This window comes from Lemur catta, chromosome 2 (assembly GCF_020740605.2).
Source record: "Lemur catta isolate mLemCat1 chromosome 2, mLemCat1.pri, whole genome shotgun sequence".
Classification (NCBI taxonomy): domain Eukaryota; kingdom Metazoa; phylum Chordata; class Mammalia; order Primates; family Lemuridae; genus Lemur; species Lemur catta.
Window position 1 is genome coordinate 15,098,940 of NC_059129.1, and position 18,606 is coordinate 15,117,545.

Genomic DNA, 18,606 nt, shown 5'->3' on the forward strand with positions numbered 1-18,606 from the left:
TGAGTCCGTTGTGTGCTTGTTGGTCCTGAGAAATTTGAGGCTTTGTCCTCTTGAGCCTTGGCTGGTTATATTCTCCCTAGAATAAGCTCCTTTTTGGACAGGGCCCATGATGGAAATTTATGGCAGCAGTTGGGTGCGGCAGAGTGGAGGTGACAACTACCTGAGATTTGCAACTTTGTCTCATCTGGCGGGTCAGTGTGTCTCAAGTCTACCTACTTTAGGATAAGGCCTTGGTAAAGGGAGGCTTCAGACCAGGTGTTGAAAGGAATCAGATGTGGGTTTCTCTCTTCTATTTAGTGCCAGAGCAAAATGCAGTACTACAAGTAAGCCCTCATTCTGGATAAGTGCTTACATTTGTATTTTGGTTTGTGGCTTCCCTCAAATCAACAAGCCTGGTTTTGGATAGGCATGGAAATCAAAAACTTTCAGAGGTTCCTCTAAAACTGAGCATTTCAGGAAGCCAAATGAAGCTGAGTAGGAAAATAACTACACTGATTTTTTTTTTTTTTTTTTGTCTTCATGCTCCTTGAAATAAGGGCCTGATTTTTCACGTTTTCTGTTGCTTGTTTTGGATGGAAGAGATCCAGTCTTGTTTTATGCTCATTATAGCCATTAAAATTCTTTTTATAATTAGGAAGAGTGAGATTATTTTGCTATAGAAGGAACAGGTTGGACGAATCATCACTTAGGTTCCTATCACCCAGCTAATCCTACTCATTGCTGCCTCCTAGCCCTTCTTTGTAGTTCTAGGAAAACAGGTGTTCTCAACTAAACCTGTGTCCTGAGTAGAGTAGATGAACTTAAACCAACATGGTTTTAGTGACCATGAGCACTAAGATACATGACCAACACTGGAAGAAGGACACCATTTGGGTTTATAGATCCGTATCATCTGTGTGTGCTTCCAGAACCCAAAAGTGGTGTGAAAATTAAAAGTGTGTTTATAAATTTGGCAACAAAACCTTACCAGAATTAGTGTGAGTATTCATGTTTTGCTATAGAAAAAAAGTTTTCTTAAGAGACAGGGTCTCACTCTGTCACCCAGGCTGGAATGCAGTCACATGATCATAGCTCAAGTGATTCTCCTACCTCAGATTCCTGAGTAGTTATGACTATAGGTGCATGCTAACATGCCTGGCTATTTTTCAGGTTGTTTTTTTTTTTTAGAGATGGGGTCTCCCTATGTTGCCCCGGCTGGTCCTAAATTCCTGGCCTCAAGTGATCCTCCTGTCTCAGCCTCCCAAAATTCTGGGATTACAGGTGTGAGTCACCTTGCCCAGCCTTGCTATAGAAATATTAATGTATTTGCTGACAAGGTGCTGCCCCAGACCCCATGGAGGTTATTATGTATTTTAAAGCTATATTATCGTTATAAAACCCCTAAAACACTAAAGTCCAAAACATCTGTCTATAAGATTTCAGAAAACGGATTGTAAACGTATATTGACATCTAAAAGGTGTTTATTTAGGCACTTTTCACCCTTACATTGCGTCATAATATTTTATAACTGATTGAGCTTCTTTCCATTTTCCTGGCTTTCACTGCCACATGTGTGAAGTAGTCAACTGTGAGCATGTCAGATGTCAGTGAGTGTTCCCACTGGTCACACCCTTGGAGCATAACATGCCTCTTAAACACAGGGTTTGAGTTACTAATGGTAGCTTAGCAGGCCTAGAACTATTCTTCACAGTGCAAGGAAAATTCTTCAAAAGGTACTTGTAAGATATGACTCAAAATCTTCCAACCTATGCTGCTCTGTTGCACTGATGCCAGTTATGAGGCATAACATGGCCTAATGAGGGATACAGTCCCTTTGCTATTTATCGGCTTGTTAAGGAATCTGGGGCTGATGTCTGGAGTGACTCTCTGCTGCTAGCAGCCTGGCAGTGTTGAGTTTATTCCTACCAGAGGGTTTCTGCCATGCCAATGAGGCTTTGGGCTGGCTCATGGCCACCTGGTGATCAAATTTGATTAAATTTTTACCCTTTACTCATTCATTGCCCCATGGTTTGAGCTTCACCAAGCCATGACTGTATCTATGAAGACAGAGATGGAGAGGCCAGTGGGGTGGCTGACACCTATAATCCTAGCCGAGGTGGGAGGATGGCTTGAGGTCAGGAGTTCGAGACCAACCTGAGCAAGAGCAAGACCCCATCTCTACTAAAAAATAGATAAATTAGCTGGGCATCATGGTGCACACCTGTAGTCCCAAGAGGCTGTAGTTGGGAGACTGAGGCAAGAGGATAGCTTGAGCCCAGGAATCTGAGGTTGTAGTGAGCTGTGATGACGCCACGGCACTCTACCCAGGGTGATGGAGCAAGACTCTGTCTCAAAGAAAAAAAAGACACAGGGAGAGGAGACAAGACTCGGGCATTTGGCCTAGGCAAGAGAGCTGTTTTAGGGAGTCATGACCTTAGAACCCTTAATGGGCTGCCTCCAAGTCCTCAGGGTTGGGCGGGGGTAGAGTTAGAGGCTTCTTAATGTCAGGTTATAGAGTAATCAGCATTTCTGTTTGGAATGGTGGCTCTTCACACTTTCTGTGTAGCTGGGGTTGAGGGTAGGGCAGTGGAGAAGATTTCTGCGATGGGCTTCATCTCCATTTGTTGACGAACTGCCCCTTCTAGGCATTTAGGCTGATTACCAGCATCTTGTTGTATTCTTGAGGAGTTTCGGTTGACGGAAGTGGCTGCCATTTTCTCCCTGCCAGGGGAGCAACACCGTTTGTGGCTTTCTGCAGCTTGCTGTTTAATCCTTTCAGTGGTGATGTTTTTTTGAGGGGGAGAAGGGCAATCTGGAAATCCTATTTTGCTCTAGAACTTTGATATCTAATATGGTAGCTACATGTGGCTGATTAAAATTAAACAAAATTAAGAAATCAGTTCCTCAGTCATAGTAGCCACATTTCAAGTGCTTAATAGTCACAAGTGTATAGTGGCTAGCACAGTATAGAACACTTCTGTCACTGCAGAAAGTTCTGCTGGGCAGCACTGCTCTACAGTATCGAAAGACCCATAGTCTGTAGACATTAAAAGCTTTTGAATCAAAACAGGAAGGCTTTCTTCATCCTATATTTCAGAGGAATAGTAACATGACTCAAGTGTAGTCAACTGTTTTCATTTCATTCTCTCTTCTGATTTATGTTATAGCAACACAGGAAAGTGTTGGATAAAGGCAAGCCTGAAGATGTGATGCCGTCTGTTAAGGGTGCCCAGGTAAGCTGGGATTTCTTTGTGAACATTCTGAAAACGAGCCATTCCCAACTTCTGACTTCCTGAGATTCCTGTAATCGTGACCTCGAGTCCTGTCCCTTTTATTCTGACTGTCCCTCCACTTCTTACCATGCTCTTCTTGTGCCTCCAGGAGCGCCTGCCGGCGGTACCCTTGTCTGGCATGTACAATAAGTCCGGAGGAAAAGTGAGACTCACCTTTAAGCTAGAGCAAGACCAGCTGTGGATCGGCACTAAAGGTACGTTATCCCCCTCCTCCTCCTGGCTCGCTGCCTGCCTCCGGCACCTAGCAGCACTCTCCTTCCTGAGTGCGACTCTGCTCCTCATTCTCAAACCTCTCTCTCTCCACTGTGCTTTGCGTGCTTCTGGCTTTGGAATTTGCTTTTAGATGCTCGCCTTTTGTTTGAACCCTTTTCCCTGTTCTTTTTGGTCTAATCTCAGGGCCAGTCCATGGAACGTTGGCTCTTCAGTTGCATACAAAATCAGAGGTCCCAAACGTGTGGCCCAAGGGCCAGGTCTGGTCCTCAGATAAGGGTTTTATGGGATTACACACAATGTATAAAAATCGGGAGATTTCACTTAATCTGATTTTTTTGGCTTCTCTTGAAAAAAATCAAATGATCTGGCCATTTGGGGCCTGCGTTCTCACATGGCATTCTCACAGTAGAGCCAAGTAGTGGTTTCCAGTGGGCTACAGTCTTTGTGGTCCCGTGTATTTTATACATAGCCAGCTTCATTCATTTATGTCACCTGCCTGGCCCCTGTAGGTCAGAGTTTGACCCTGTCATAGGTGAAGGCTTCCTACCTGCTGCCTAGGAACCTGCCTTTCCCTCCCTGCCTGGTTGTCCTCTGTCCGCTCCACCCCTGCACGGTATTTGACCAGCCTTGCTGTTTGCTGGGAAGTGTCTGACTGTCCTCTCTCTCCTTTCCCCCAGATGGTTACAAAGTCCTGTTAATTACACTCCAGAATTGTCTGTCCCTTTCTTTGCCATGCTATTGTGCCAGTTGAGGCTCCTTGCATCTTTAAACTTGGTCTGTTCAAAGCACGCTAACCTGTTTCCCTGCCCCCTCTGTGTTTTCTTCTGTCCTGTCCATCTTGCATACCACTTTTTGTCACTGGTTCCTGTGCTCAAAAACTTTTGGCTCTTTAAGGCCAAGTTCAATTGCCTAACCACAGTGTTCCATGTTCTCAACAATGAGCCCCAGTTTCAATTTTCGACCTAGCTTCCTGTCTTGTTTGCCCTGTTTCCCCTGTGTATTTCAGCCGCACCACTCCCTGACCTTCCCAACATGCTTTGCACAGCTCCTTGTCTTTGCTCATGCTGTGCCCTCCCCGGGAATGTCTTCTTCCCATTCCTTGTTATTAATAAAATCTTCCAAGGCCCTACTTAAATGTCCTCTTCTAATGAAGCCTTCCCTGATATCTACCCCACCCTCCAAATGAATTGCTGCCGCTTCTGTTCATAGAGCGCTCCATTTATATCCCTAGAGCACTCACTCATTACTCTCTGACTTGTCTGTCCCCCTGTTAGATTCCTGGAGGGAACCGAACATGCCTAATTCACCTGTTTCTGGCCAGCACTGTAGGTATTCAGTGTTCGAGGTAAATGCTACAGAGAAGTATAGGGGGTCCCATCCTCTGAGGTTAATTGGTTTCAGGGACAGGCCATTTAGTATGACTCCACTTAAAATGGGACCAAAGTTTTACGGAAAATAATCGGGGCAGGGATGGTGGGGAGTGAGACTTTTGTCATCTAAAACACAAAAACAAGTTTCTTATTTTTCAAAACCTATGCTGGACCTTAAAATGAACAAAGATTGAAATGCCAAAAACACTTGAGTCTTCTAACAATTTTATGATAACTTGCTATATTCTTTACTTCACATTCAACTCTAACCGCATGGTCAAAGCAAGTTTTGCAAAATATTTAAGGGTTTCCCCAGTTTTTCCAAGGGTCATTGAACCCTTTGCTGGATCATTCTCTTCTGCAGAGCCTGTCCCATCATCCCCCTTGTCAGTAGTTAGCTACCTGGCCTCCGGACTTTGCAGATGATTTTGCTTAGTTCTCTCTCATTGCGTTCACTTGCTGAAATGCATAGACTTCCCGCCTCTTGCTAGACTTCTACTTTTGCTTGTGGGCAGTCTAAGGCAGTTGCTAAGGCTGATCTGGGAAGATATTGCCAGGAGGATAGGTATGGGCAGGAGGCTGTAGATGGGGGACTAAGTCTCTAAGTGCTTGCTGGTTCCTCAGGGAATATTTTTGTGTTATGAAGTTGTGTAGGGAACACATCATAACTGCAGAGACTGATAGAACAAGAACCTTCTGAACCTCTGTTGGAGGCTTTATTTTAGCTAGTAGGAGCAGCCACCTTCTTGCTTTGGCCTGAAGGCAGAGCTCTAGATAAAGCTTGATGTGTTGGGGCTTCTGAGTTAGTGAAGGTCTCCTCACCAGCCTTGTTGGGGAGCATGGCCATGAACTTCTCATGTCTTCCAAGGTTGACCAAGGCTGAGATTTTCCTTCCCACCCAGACCAGTGAACCTCTGGAGCCCAGGGGGCAGGCATTCTTCCCACTTGCCCAGGAGTCCTGTCACCTGAGTGTCATAAGTACATGTAGGAGGACAGCTTGTTCTGGGAGTTGGCTAGTAGCCACTGGCTTCATCTTTCTGCTGGCAAGAAGCTGCTGTGCTGTGCAGTGACCATCCCAGCAGCTGGTTGGCCTCTCTGCGGGCACTTTGCTGAGTAAGTGTCCCTCAAGGGCTACTACTCGGCTTAAACTCTGTGCCAGCTTGCGTGGGAGGCGGCAGCACTGACAGCCTCAAACACAGCAGAGCAGTAAGAACAAGCTCCAGGGAGGAAACGTGAATGTGTGAGGCTGCCAGGGGAGAGTGTGTTCCCTGATTGTAGGGGCTGTAACGTAGCGGATAGTCTAATCTAGGGAGTAGGAATGTGCGTCCAGGATTGTCAAGTCTTAGAAGTTTTCAAGAGAAGCCAGAAATCTGTATTTTTATGTGAAATCTCCAGATGTTTCAACATGAAAAATTTTAAAAATTTCAGGCTTAAAGACAGCTGCTGGTCAGGTCCTGCCTGGAGACCGCTGTTTTAAAGCCACTAAAAGTCAAAACCTAAACTTACATTTTCAGGTCCCTTCTCCCTGACCCCAGTTTTTTTTAGAGACCAAATGGGAGTAAAATGTCTTAAGTCACCAGCTAGACCAGAACCCAGGTCTCTAAATTCCTAGTCTGTTTTGTCAACTGACCTATTTTCAGATTCTCCCTTTCTTGACTTTTCTTTCTGTGAAGGCTGTAATGAGTTTTTTTTCAACTTGATTTAACTGTTTGCTGAGAACGTCCCCTGTACCTGAAATGTCTGCTGCTTCCGGGTGGCCATTTCCTGTCGTGCAGGTGCCTCACACCCAGTCCCGCTGTCCTTGGCTCACTCCCAGCAGTCCCATCTCACTCCAGGCATCCCTTGCTGCTCCTTTTTCTCACCTGCCATCTTTACACTTGCCTCAAGATGTCTTCTATCCCATATCATCAATGGTATCTCAAGTGTTGATCACAAGAGGTTATAAATGTTTCCAGAGAACTGCATAAAATGTGTGACTATGGAGGGGTGGGGGGACCCGGGGAGGGGGAAGGGGGCAAGGGAGCAGGATCACGGGATGGAAACTAGTCCTCAAGCCAGGCTTTCCCCTCTCCTTGTCAGAGCCACAGGGGAACACGCTTACCTCTTTATTCTTAGGCCTCCTGACTCTCCCTGTCCCAGGCACCCAAGACCTTAGCCAACACTGGGCTTGGGTAAAAAGGTTACAAAGGGTTTCTTGGGTATTTTTAACCATCAGACTTTAAAAAATAATGTCAGGGACAGTATATCCACTCTCAGAGACCTTTACTATATCATTGCCAAATCTTGTTTCCCATTTGCTTCGAAGGAGTTCCCAGCTCCCACGCAGGGCTCTAGGTGCACTTGATCAGAAAATCCTGTCCTATCGTCCCTAGAGGGCATGGTGCCAGTCACTTGACTGTAGATCCCACGGCCACCAGCCCTGACAAGGGACTGCTGAATGAGAGGAGTTAGAACAGGAGGGGCTTTGAATAATCACTGTAATCCCTCTCAACTTAGAGCGGACTGAGAAATTGCCCATGGGCTCCATTAAAAATGTGGTCAGTGAACCTATCGAAGGACATGAAGACTATCATATGATGGTAAGTAGCGCCGGCTGAGTCTGGCCTCTCTCTAGACTCCTTCTGCTTCATCTCGCAGGGAATGGATTTTTAACTGAGCTTTTTTAAGTGAAGGGAAAACTCAGTCTTCCGAAGATGCACTGTTTTAAGACCCTCACATTTTCTTCATCTACTTAGAACTTGATCCATGGCCCTATTCTTAGTTCTATTTTGCAAATCCCCTCAATACATCTTCCACCACTTTAAAGGGGGTTGTTTTTTATCCCTTTTAGAAATGTCTCTTTGCCTCCCTCTCATTTGTAATATTTTGTTTTTAGAGCAGGAGAATAAACATAAAGAGGAGGAATGGCTTGTGGATTTTCATTTTAAATTTTGTGTTGCCTGTATAAACAAAACCTCCCCCCTGCCATGGCGTTGGTGAGGACACCAGGCAGTTTCCCTTCTGTAGTGGTCCTGCTCTTCCCAGGCTGTGCCCGTTGGGTGGCCAAGGACCCTGTGTTGAGGAAGGGGTCTGTGAAGCCTCTGTTCTGCATAGCATCCTCTCTGCAGACAACAGGCTGCTCCTTCCCAGGACAGAATGTTTGGAGGCATTCTGCAAGTCTGTGCAGAACAAAGCAAAGAATTCAGTGGTCTGATGAAGTGAGCAGCTTAGGCAAAGTTTCTATTTTCCCAGCACTGTTTGGAGGAGACACTTTAACAATGAAGTTGAGCGACTTGAACTCTGAAGGTGCTAGACAGGGACGTGACCTGAGCATTTGGAGTGTGAGGATGGGGCTGTCTGCCATTCTCCATCTGAGGAGGCAGGTTTTTCAGCATCCAGCCTATAGCGATGTAGCTACATCGGTCCCATCCCAGAGAGAAGAAACAGCTAGTGTTTTGACCTGTGGGTTGGTGGTACCAAGTGCAGGGCAGAGGGTTGTGTTGGAAGATCCTGTTGCTATAGGAGAAATCAGTCAAAGGGGCGCTAAGTGGGGTGGGCTAGGGGAGCCAGCCCTGTCCCCCTTCTGCCCTGTCAGTGCCTGTCCCCTCAGTGGCACGGCCACAAGGCCATGGCTGAGAGTACAGTCCCCTGGCTGTGGGGCTCCTGGGAGCAACGAGGACATCATTGGGGCATCTTTCAGGTGCTCTGGCAGCACTTCCACCCCTGCTCTCTCTGGTCTTTAAAACAAGGATTACACACAGATTTGTTTGACTTGCTTCAGTTATTTTTCTGCTTTAATAGTTGGATTTTAATAATTTTAGCTGGGCCCCTTAACTCCTTTTTAAATCATTTGTGCTGCTAGTTTGGCCCTGTAAGGTTTGCAGCCCCAGTTTTCAAGCTGCCTGGTGGTAGGGATTACAGACAAGTTGAGTGGACCATTTTAGACATCTTTGAAGGAATTGGTGTGGATGGGTAATGGCTTAGTATTTAGATGCAATAGTCATTTCACTCTGGAGTCCTTTCTGGCAGAGGGTGGTTCTAATAGCCCCCTTCTTTCTAGACACCATTAAGTAGCACCTTTACCTTTGTCCTAATGAAAGCGTTTACTTCCCTCTTTTCACAGATGCTGTTTCTCTAGCTAGATTAATGTGTCACAATTCACAATTCCAAAAGTGTGGCTGTGCTTTTTCATTTTTAGAGAAATGTTTAAAAAATACAGAAAAGGACAGAGAATAATACTATCACAAACCCATATATCCATCACCGAGAAATGACAATTGTAAATATTTTGTAACTTGATTTACATTTTTTTAAATAAAAGAAATAAAATTTCCCAACAGTGACGACGTCCCCACTGTCTTCCCCTTCCCCTGTTACCAGTTACGTGTTATGTGTCATGTGTGTCCTTCCCATCTGTCCCTGCTTTTATTTACACATGTATCCATGAACAAGATCAAGTATCGTTTTGTGTTGTTTCAGTTTTCATAAATGGTATCATGGTATGTATCGTTCTACAACCTGCTTTTTTTTTGATTCGACATTATGAATGATTGCTATTAACTCCAGATCCATGTGGATCTAGTCCATACCTTTATAGAAAAATACTTCAGTATTTGTATGAATAGACCACATCACTTTAAATTCTGCATTCCCTTACTGCTGGGTATGTAGGTTGTTGCCAGATTTTTATCGTTTCTGACTGCTGCTTTGAACATTCACACCTGTTTCCTTGTGCATGTGTGACAGGTTTTCTAGGGCAGTGGTTCTCAAACCGTGATCTCCGGATCAGCAGTGCTGCATCACCTGGGAGCTTGTTAAAAGAGTCTCAGGCCCTATCCCCAGACCTTCCAAATCAGAAATGCCAAGGGGTGGAGCCTGCTGATCTGTGTCTCAGCAAGCCTTCTGGATGGTTCTGATAACTCAAGTTGGACAACTGCTGCTTTAGAGTTGCCTATGCTTAATGACCACTTTTTTTTTTTCTTTTTTGACCTGTTAGGAGACTGTTCCCCATGTGCACAGTTTTTTTTTGTTTTCTTCCCTTTTTAATTAATTCACTTCCCAACCCTCCCCCTTGTTTGTTGTTCTGCCTGCTTGGTCTCCCAATCTCTGAAGTACCGCTTGGTTTTCCTTTTTCCCTTCCAGGCGTTTCAGTTGGGCCCCACGGAAGCCTCTTACTACTGGGTGTACTGGGTTCCAACTCAATATGTGGATGCAATCAAAGACACTGTGCTGGGGAAATGGCAGTATTTTTGAAAGCACTTTCACCTCTGGCCCAGGAGACTGACCCAAAGTGAAGGACATTGCCGGGAGAGGCCTGCAGCATCCCTGGATTTCAGAGTTCTGGAACTTTGTTCAAAATCAAATCTATATTCAATCTAAGGTGATGTGGTGACTGAAGCCAGAGGTGATGTACTTTCACCATTAGCTTAATTTTAACTTAAAATCACCGGTTCCCTTTCTTGCAGTCAGCTTCATACCATTTTTAAAGTTAAAACGGTAGAAATCAATAAATTTGACTTCCGAACATGTTGTGTGGAATACTCTTAAGTGTGTTTGAGAGTAGATCTGCCAATTATGTTGAGAAGGGAACGATCAAAAGCTTTCTGGTTTTTTTTTTTAAGTGATTTCAACTGAAATATTTTCATAAATCTTTGGTTGCAAACATTTGGACTGCATTGTGATGAGTTGGGTTGTATTTTTTTCCTTTTTCATATAAAATTGTATGCGAAATGGGGGGGTTAGTAAGCCATATATTTCTATCCATTGATTCAGATTTAATTCTTTCCCTTTTTTCATTTTCTCACTTCCTAGATATTAGTTTTTGTTTTAAAAACCCAAAGATGTCAGTTCCTCTTTTAGTACCTCATCAACGCTTCCTCTCCTGGGCTCCCTCCTGCCGTGCTGCTGCTGCTTGTGAATGCACGGTGGGAGAGGAAGAGGTCTTTGGTCTTTGTCAGGGAGCTCTCACACTTGCTGTGGTGTTTGTTGAGCAGCAGAGTATCTCACAGTGACTCCTGTCTAAACGTCTTGCCCTGTGGGCCCCCATCTCTGGGGAGCTCCACGGCTGGTCTGCAGCCCTCACTGAGCTTGGCTTTGAGGCCCAGCCTGGCATGGGTGTGCCTGGGCTGTGTTGCTCGAAAGCCCCAGCTCCCAGGCAGACAAAGGCCTCTTCAAGGAGGAGCCAGGTAGGAGATAGTTTATACCGCCACATAACCACAGATCCAGATACCTTCTTTCTTTGGAAGTTTTCAAGAAATTCTTAAGCAGTCCAATGGTTATTTCAATTATGCTTCTCCATTTGGCCCTTCTGCTCATGCATTAAGTTCAAGTGTCCTTTATCCCAGGTTCAGAGATGCTGCCTTCCTCCGTAAGAAGACATCTGTCTTAGTGGGTTGGCCACTGTCATTCGAACAACGAAAGTGGGATAAATTGCTTTCATGATTAGCTCACCCTCTTCTGGTTTTTTACCCCTTTTGTTGTTTGTACACGTGAACTTCTGTCCATCTCCTTCTGGCTTGAGTGACTCTGAAATGAGGGAAAGTCTCTTGGTGAACGATATCCTTTGTGCTGTTTGCTGTTTCTCTGCTGCTGTCTTTGCAATTCTCCTCTCACTGGTTGCAGGCTCTCATAGTACAATTTGGCGAGAAATCTTCCAAACTTCACATTTTGGATTCTAGGCTGTTACTCCTCATTCTGTGAAACGTATTAGCATGTATTCGCCTAAGATGACTGTTCCTTGTGAGCCAGTTAATGATGATATTCTGTGCCCTTCCCTTCTAAGCTGTAGTTCAGGAATCCAGCCCACGTAGACAGACTCTTGCTTTCTGTGGTGTAGTCAGTGCCAAGTTCTGCATCTGAGCAGGAAAATCTACTCTTTGCTTTTTTGGGGGCATAAGTATACATGTGAAGTGCAGCATCCAAGAAACTGCCTGTTTTTCATCCCTTGAAAAAGGAGTGGTCATTGCAGCTTTTCTGTCCTTGTTGGCCTGCAGTTCCTGGGGAAAAGAGTGCTTCTTTGCTACTTGTGCAAGCCTCCCTCTATGGGTGACAGGTCTATGGAGGAAATGATATGTATTAATAGCAAGGAGAGCATCATCTCGGTTCGAATACTGCCCCCTCTGTTTGCCAACACCCCAGTCCTAGAGACTTGTTTTGATAGTGCCGCACACCCACTTTTGAGCTCTCAAGCGGGCATCTCCGTCCCCAGACTGGCCTTGCTGCTCCCCGCGGCCCCTCCTCCCATTCCCCTCACTTGCCCTGCTCTGGCGGCTCCCCATGCGACAGCCCTTCCTCCCAGCGAGAGCACGTTTTCCAGCATTTTCCATCGTCTCCCCGCTCCCCGAGGGCCAACCGCTTCTCACTCAGGCTGGTGTCATTTCAGGAGGACCAAAGCCTGTGTGAGCCTTTTTATTTTTAAGTACAATGGTGCTTTTTTCCTTACTTCGAAATATTATATATCAATAACATAAATGACACCTTTTCCCACGGAGCCGTTTGAGCATGGCTTCCCGGAGCTCACAGACTCTGCTCCGGCCGTCTTGAGCTCTGGCTCCTCGCCCTGTCTGCGTGGAAGACCCTGCTCTGGAAGCTCTCAGGAGAGGAGAGGTAGACCGCGTCAGAAGCCACTGGGAGAAGTGTTTCAGGTCTGTGTCTGGGTCACAGCAGTATTCACTATTTTGTCACTCGGTCCCACGAGCAGTCTCTTCATGTATTTCTTACAGTCTGGAGTGTGCTGACTAAATACTGTGTAAGCAAATTGAAATACTCTTTCCCCTTAGGTAGCATCACAGTGTTTATTTTTTTCCTCAGGATTATTTCTGTACAATTTCTTCACTGTCCGAGGGGACCGGATCTTTCCGTCACTGTGGCAGAGGGCATGCTGTGGATAGAGGAAGAGCTGGTTCCGGGAGAGGGACTCTAACAGTGTTACCTGTAGCTAGAGGTCGAGGGCTGGCCCACCCACTGCCCCAGTGGTCGAGGAGGCTGCTAGCTCTTCCGTGTTGGACACCTGTCTGAGCTTGCTGATGGGCTTCTTTCTTTTACAGAATTTGTTCCGGTGATCCTCCTGCAGGTCTTTGCTCACAGACATCATGCCTTTCTTTCCCTGCCTGAGGCACCTTGGCAGAATAATATGACAGTATAATCCCTGCTGAGCCCAGTCCCCGTCAGCTGTTTCAGACAGTCAAATCAGAGAATTTAGAAAGACTCATGAGTTGCTGGAACTCCTTGGTATTAAGTATTTTAATCCAAGATGGGCCTTTTGCAAGTAGCGTTAGCTCTTTTTAAAGAAAGTTTAACTGAGCTAAGTAAGGATGCACTTTGTTATAATCTTGTGGTCATAGTAGGGTCCCAGGTGAGGCCCTCAGTAGGCTCCTTAGTTGCTGCTTTACCTTATGAGGGCCAAAGAGATTAATTGCCACGTTGCCACATCTCAGAAGAGTTGCCATATTTCACCCAGAAGGGGCTTGTTTTCCTCTTCTTTCTTAACCATGTGCCTGGAGGAGCGCTCTGGGCTCTTGCACTTGGCCCACCCTTTCTTTGCCAGGGGCAGGGAAGGGACAGGGAATGGATTCAGTGTGCCAAGGGCTGTGCAAGGGCAGGCCTTCTTTCCACCCATCCGCTGAGGGAGCCGTCTTTCTCTCGCTCCTTGCCACTGTTCATGCTTGTTGTCTTGGAAAAGGATGGTCCCTTTGTCTTAAGGCTTTGTGATAAAGTCATCTCCAGTTAGCATTGGCGCCTGTTTCCTCTTAATAGGGCCTCGAGGCCTTTCTGAAGTTACAGGCAGTCAGGAGCCCTCTGATGTGCAGAACATCTGGTAGATTTACCTGCCAGGCTGGGTGGTTCTACTGCTTTCTAGATTTCTAAGAACCTCTTTCTTTTTCTTTTTTAAAGAGTTCTGCAGAATTATTTGACAGTAAATGTAAGTACCATGTTTCCTTGTGGTGTACGCTCTGTTCTGGTTTCTGTTTTTAAATCAAATGCCTGTTTGGGAGGAGATGAACGTATTTAGTCTATTAGATTTGCGCTGCTGGATTTTTTTTTTTTTTTAAAGTGTAACCTTGACTAGCTGTCTTATTGTTTATCCTGTAAGATTAGTCTATCAATTAAAGTTTGATAATTAATTGCGTCTCCTTTTCCTTCCAATTTTTCATGCGCCTAATCCATGCTGGGGATTGACCAACATTTGGAACTGGGTCCGGAGCCCTGTTTGGCAGTTGTGCTCTTATTTAATTGGCTTTAAGTATATCCAACTTTATTCTCTGCTGAAAACAGTTGATATTTACTCTATTAATCAAGGTGAGCAACTTGACTGTGAGCCACGCTCCTGCTGGGGGCAGCCCTCCTCCTTGGCCCTGGCCTCCAAGGCCAGAGAAGGGAAGCTGCCTCCCTGTCCTTCCACCTGACTGGGTGCCTTATGTAGCCTCAGCTGGCCATTTAGCTTTTAAGGACATGTTTAATAAAACACTGAGAATGGGGCTACAGTTTAGCCACAAGCTACAAAGACCCAAGAATGGGGAAGGAGAAAATCTGTTACCAAAAATGGGCCAAGAACGGAATCCTTGGTATGAAGAGTGATGGTTTGTCAGAACTGGTTCTGACCCAGCACCACTCCCATTAGACCCCTTCTCCTCTCCCCTCTACTTGGTAAATGTTCTGAAAGTTCTGGTCTCACTTCTCCTTCCTGGCAAGGGGCGGGGATGGGTGAGTTCTTTTCCATTTTCCCAGTACCTCATAATCCTGGAACAACACTGCCAGATTCTTAAGAATCCGACATGAGAGAGAGGAACTGGGTGGGATTGTGCCACATGCTATACATTGGCTGATGCCCACCTAGAGAATCTTCTGTCTGTAAAGAGGATACTTGCGGATTTTATCCCAATTCTGAAGGATTATTTCAGGCATCTTAAAACTAATAGGTTGGTTGACTCTCCTCTGAATGGAGAATGAGATAAACTCTAGTCTGAGTATCTTACCATATTTGTTGAGATGTCTGGCATTTTCTCAACTGTAGGTAAGTAACAGAATCCTTTCTACAACAGGGACCCCATCAACCAGACAGTCCTTAGAGCAAGAGGTGATGACTTCTTCCTGCTTTTTGCCTGAGAGTTCTGTTTAGCCCAGCCATGCTTTAGGAGGTTGAGCTACTTCACACCCAGGAGACTGCTGCCCAACGCCACTTGGCTGCTCTCAGCTGGGATTCTGTCCCCTCTGGCTTTGCCTAGTTTATCAAGGATATTTTTGTTCTGAAGCCGTGTTAGCCCCTCTTCTTCTCCTGATACACCTTTTTCCTCATCGTTTGCCCCATTTTATAACTCCTAATTTTCAAGTTTCTTGCTTCTGTTTTTACCCTTTGCCCTTATCTAATATGAAATATTTCACCATTTTTCCCTTGTTTTGAAAATTTTCAAACATACAGAAAGTTGAAACATGCTACAACATTCATACCTTTCACCTAGGTTTACTAGTTGTTAAAATGTTAACCACATTTGTTTTCTCTTTCTTTAGATACACACACACTTTATTTTGCTGTGACATTTGACAGACATGCAGATAATGTGACATTTCACGAGTGAATATTTTAGCAGGCATCTCCTTGGAGTGAAGAATGGGACTCTATCCACCAGGTGCTCATTCTAAACGTGCTGCATTCAGGTCCCGAAACATCACCTCCTTCACTGTGTCTTGCCGTGTTCCAGACACTGCACCAAATTATGTTGCGTGCATTATGTTGTCGGCACTGTACCATATCCCTTCTGTTACTCCCACTTTACCCACTGGAGGAAATCATAGGCTCAGAGAAGTGACTTAGCCAGTGTCACATGCCTGTCAGTGAGTGAGCCTACAATTCAGAACCCAGATGTGCCTGATACTTGAGAATTTAGGAAAGAATTCAGTACTTTATTTGGTTTCAAATTTTTTCTTTCCTTGGTTTTGCTATGTGTCTTTTTAAAAAAATTTTAACATATTTAACAGAATTATAATATCATTTCTACATATAAATTGTAAACGAGATTCTATTCTGTACCATCTTTAAAATCCAGTTTTGTATTTTATACTTAGAGCACATCTCAATTTAGACTTTTTTAAAATTTCAAAATATTAAGGGGGTACAAATGTTTTTGTTACATGGATAGCTTTTTTTTTTTTTTTTTTTTGAGACAGAGTCTCACTTTGTTGCCCGGGCTAGAGTGAGTGCTGTGGCGTCAGCCTAGCTCACAGCAACCTCAGACTCCTGGGCTTAAGCGATCCTACTGCCTCAGCCTCCCGAGTAGCTGGGACTACAGGCATGCGCCACCATGCCCGGCTAATTTTTTCTATATATACTTTTAGTTGTCCAGATAAATTTCTTTCTATTTTTAGTAGAGACGGGGTCTCACTCAGGCTGGTCTTGAACTCCTGACCGCGAGCGATCCACCCGCCTCGCCTCCCAGAGGGCTAGGATTACAGGCATGAGCCACCGTGCCCAGCCTCATGGATAGCTTTTATAATGCTAACGTCAGGACTATTGGTGTGCCCATCACCCAAATAGTGTTCATTGTACCTGCTGGGTAGGTTTTACCCCTCCCCTCCCCCTCCCCCCTTATTAGGCAATATGTCTTAAGGGCACTAATATGTGTTTGTGAGTTGCTTTTTTAAACTTTGAATTTTGGTATTTGTTTATTGACTTAATTAACTTTTTTAATAAAGTTAATTTTTAAATTGGTTTTATTAATTGGCTATCATTTAAAGAATTAAAACAGTAATACATGCACTTGATAAAGAAATTTGAAGTGATACAGGGCGGTCTCTCTCTCAGTTCTCCTGGCTTCTCAACCCTAGCTCTGACCCACCCCTGAAGGAAGAAGAATTCATATTAGGCTTAAGTATATAAAGGTCCATCCTGGAGAGGGTCAGTTATTCCCTCCTAAGTCACTCATCCGAGTGAGGGAGTGAGGAGTCCGCAGTGGGAACTCAGCCGGAGGAGAGAACCAGCCCTGGGGAAGCACCTCACAAACACTGACCCCACTCCCAGCTTGACATTTTTCCTGAGTTGTTCCTGTCTGTCGCCTGCTTGGGCATCCCACAAACACCTTGAAGTCAACATGTCCCAAACTGAAATTATATCCTATTCAAATCTGATTGTCCTTTATTCCCTGTTTTAGACAGCAACTCACTCAGTACCAGTAGCCCAAGCAGTAAATTTGGGAGATATCCTAGACTCATTTCCTTTTTCACCTGATCATTTTCTGCCATTTTTATTCCCAGAAATCTCCTTCCATTCCATCTCTCTTTATCCCAACCTCCAAGTCTGCATTTTTCCCATGGGCTCTTCCTGTAACCAACGAGTTCATCCCCGTCAGTCCACCCTTTGGGTAGCTACCAGTGATTGGTCTCGGATCCATCTGTCCCTCCCCTGCAGACAGTCCTGTAGTGGCACTACTGACAAGTTCCTTAACCAGACTGAAGTCCTCCTTTGTGGCCTGACGCCAGCCACATCTAGCACACGCAAGCCCACCCGACGCATTTCACGTTCTAGCAATATCCCAAGCTGAACTAGCTCATGGCCCACCTCATTTCTGCACTTGCTGCTGCCCTTGCCTTTCCCACGCAGCTAACTCCTGCACAGCCTTAGAGATTCTGCTCAGGCTTCGCTGCCCGTTAAAGCCTTTCCCGATGTCCTCAGCTTCTGCTGAGCTACTGCCACAGTTTTCACATATTTTTAAACATTACTTCTATTTTTCATTTATTATACATTATTTATAATTTAGGAAATATTAACAAAAATAAGCTAGCTGCATATAGATATATCTGGGTAATGATCATTAACATTTTGGAATGTTTTATATAAATGGGATTGTACTGTTTATTTTCACTTGAAATACTAGTCTTTCCATGTCACCATATAAAGTCATTTCTATTCAACCAATCTCATTGCTGGATATCCAATTATATGTCATTAATACACTAACTTGTTACATGTATCATGTTGAATTTTCTCCCAACTTTTTGACAAATTTCAGACAGTTGAAATAGTACAGTGAATACACATATATACATCACCTTATATCAGTTAACATTTTGCTATTGTTTTTGATTTTTTTCTGAACCATTTGAAAGTCAGCTGAAGACATGTTACTCCTAAATATTGTTTCCTGAGGTTATTCTAACCGCTGTATATATATAATATTATTATTATATCTAAGAAATTTAACATTGTCTTATCACCTAGATAGATACAGTCCAATTATCCAAAAAATGTCTTTTGTTTTTTCCCTCCAATCCTTTCTAGCTTCACATTTCCCATGAAGTTGTCCTATCTCTGTCTCCAAAAAAAAAGAAAAATGCAGTTGTAAAAAGAATGAGGAAGCTCCTATAGTCCAATTTAGCAGTTTTCAAAGATACCTTAAGTCAAAAAGAAGGTTCAATATAACAGCGTATTTCTCTCTACTATGGAAAAGGAGGGAATATGTCTGGAATAACTCTAGAGCGCCACACAAGTAATCAGCAACACTGGGTACCTCAGGAGGAAAGCAGATGTGAACATGGACCCGACCTTGGAGCTGACTCCAGTCCTTCCACCTCCTCATCCCTCAGCTGTGAGATTCTCTGCTGTGAGGGTCCCTTACCTCAGTCCCTCTGCCTAGATGACACTGCTTGCTTACGACAAGGCCCTTGGTTACCCCCTCCCCTACAAACCAGAAATTTCAGTAAAAGAACAATAACTTTATATGACTCAAACTAAATCTCATGCAGAGCCAGGCAAGACATACACGTTACTACATCAACCCCA

At 44.6% G+C, this 18,606-nt stretch overlaps 1 protein-coding gene across 3 annotated transcripts in view; it reads left to right on the top strand.

Moving 5' to 3' along the window:
- The window catches only part of UBFD1 (ubiquitin family domain containing 1), a 16,006-nt gene extending 2,049 nt beyond the window's left edge, over positions 1-13,957 (top strand). The window contains exons 4-8 of one of the 3 annotated variants that reach the window (XM_045542792.1): positions 3,148-3,213; positions 3,362-3,467; positions 4,761-4,831; positions 7,353-7,435; positions 8,959-9,262. In XM_045542792.1, coding sequence (XP_045398748.1) covers positions 3,148-3,213; positions 3,362-3,467; positions 4,761-4,831; positions 7,353-7,433 — 324 coding nt within the window. In that variant the 3' untranslated portion in view covers positions 7,434-7,435; positions 8,959-9,262. Of the gene's footprint in view, positions 1-3,147; positions 3,214-3,361; positions 3,468-4,760; positions 4,832-7,352; positions 7,436-8,958; positions 9,263-9,977 lie in introns of those variants that run through there. The other 2 variants (XM_045542791.1, XM_045542793.1) reach the window with 2 other exon arrangements.
- Positions 13,958-18,606: the final 4,649 nt, after the last annotated feature.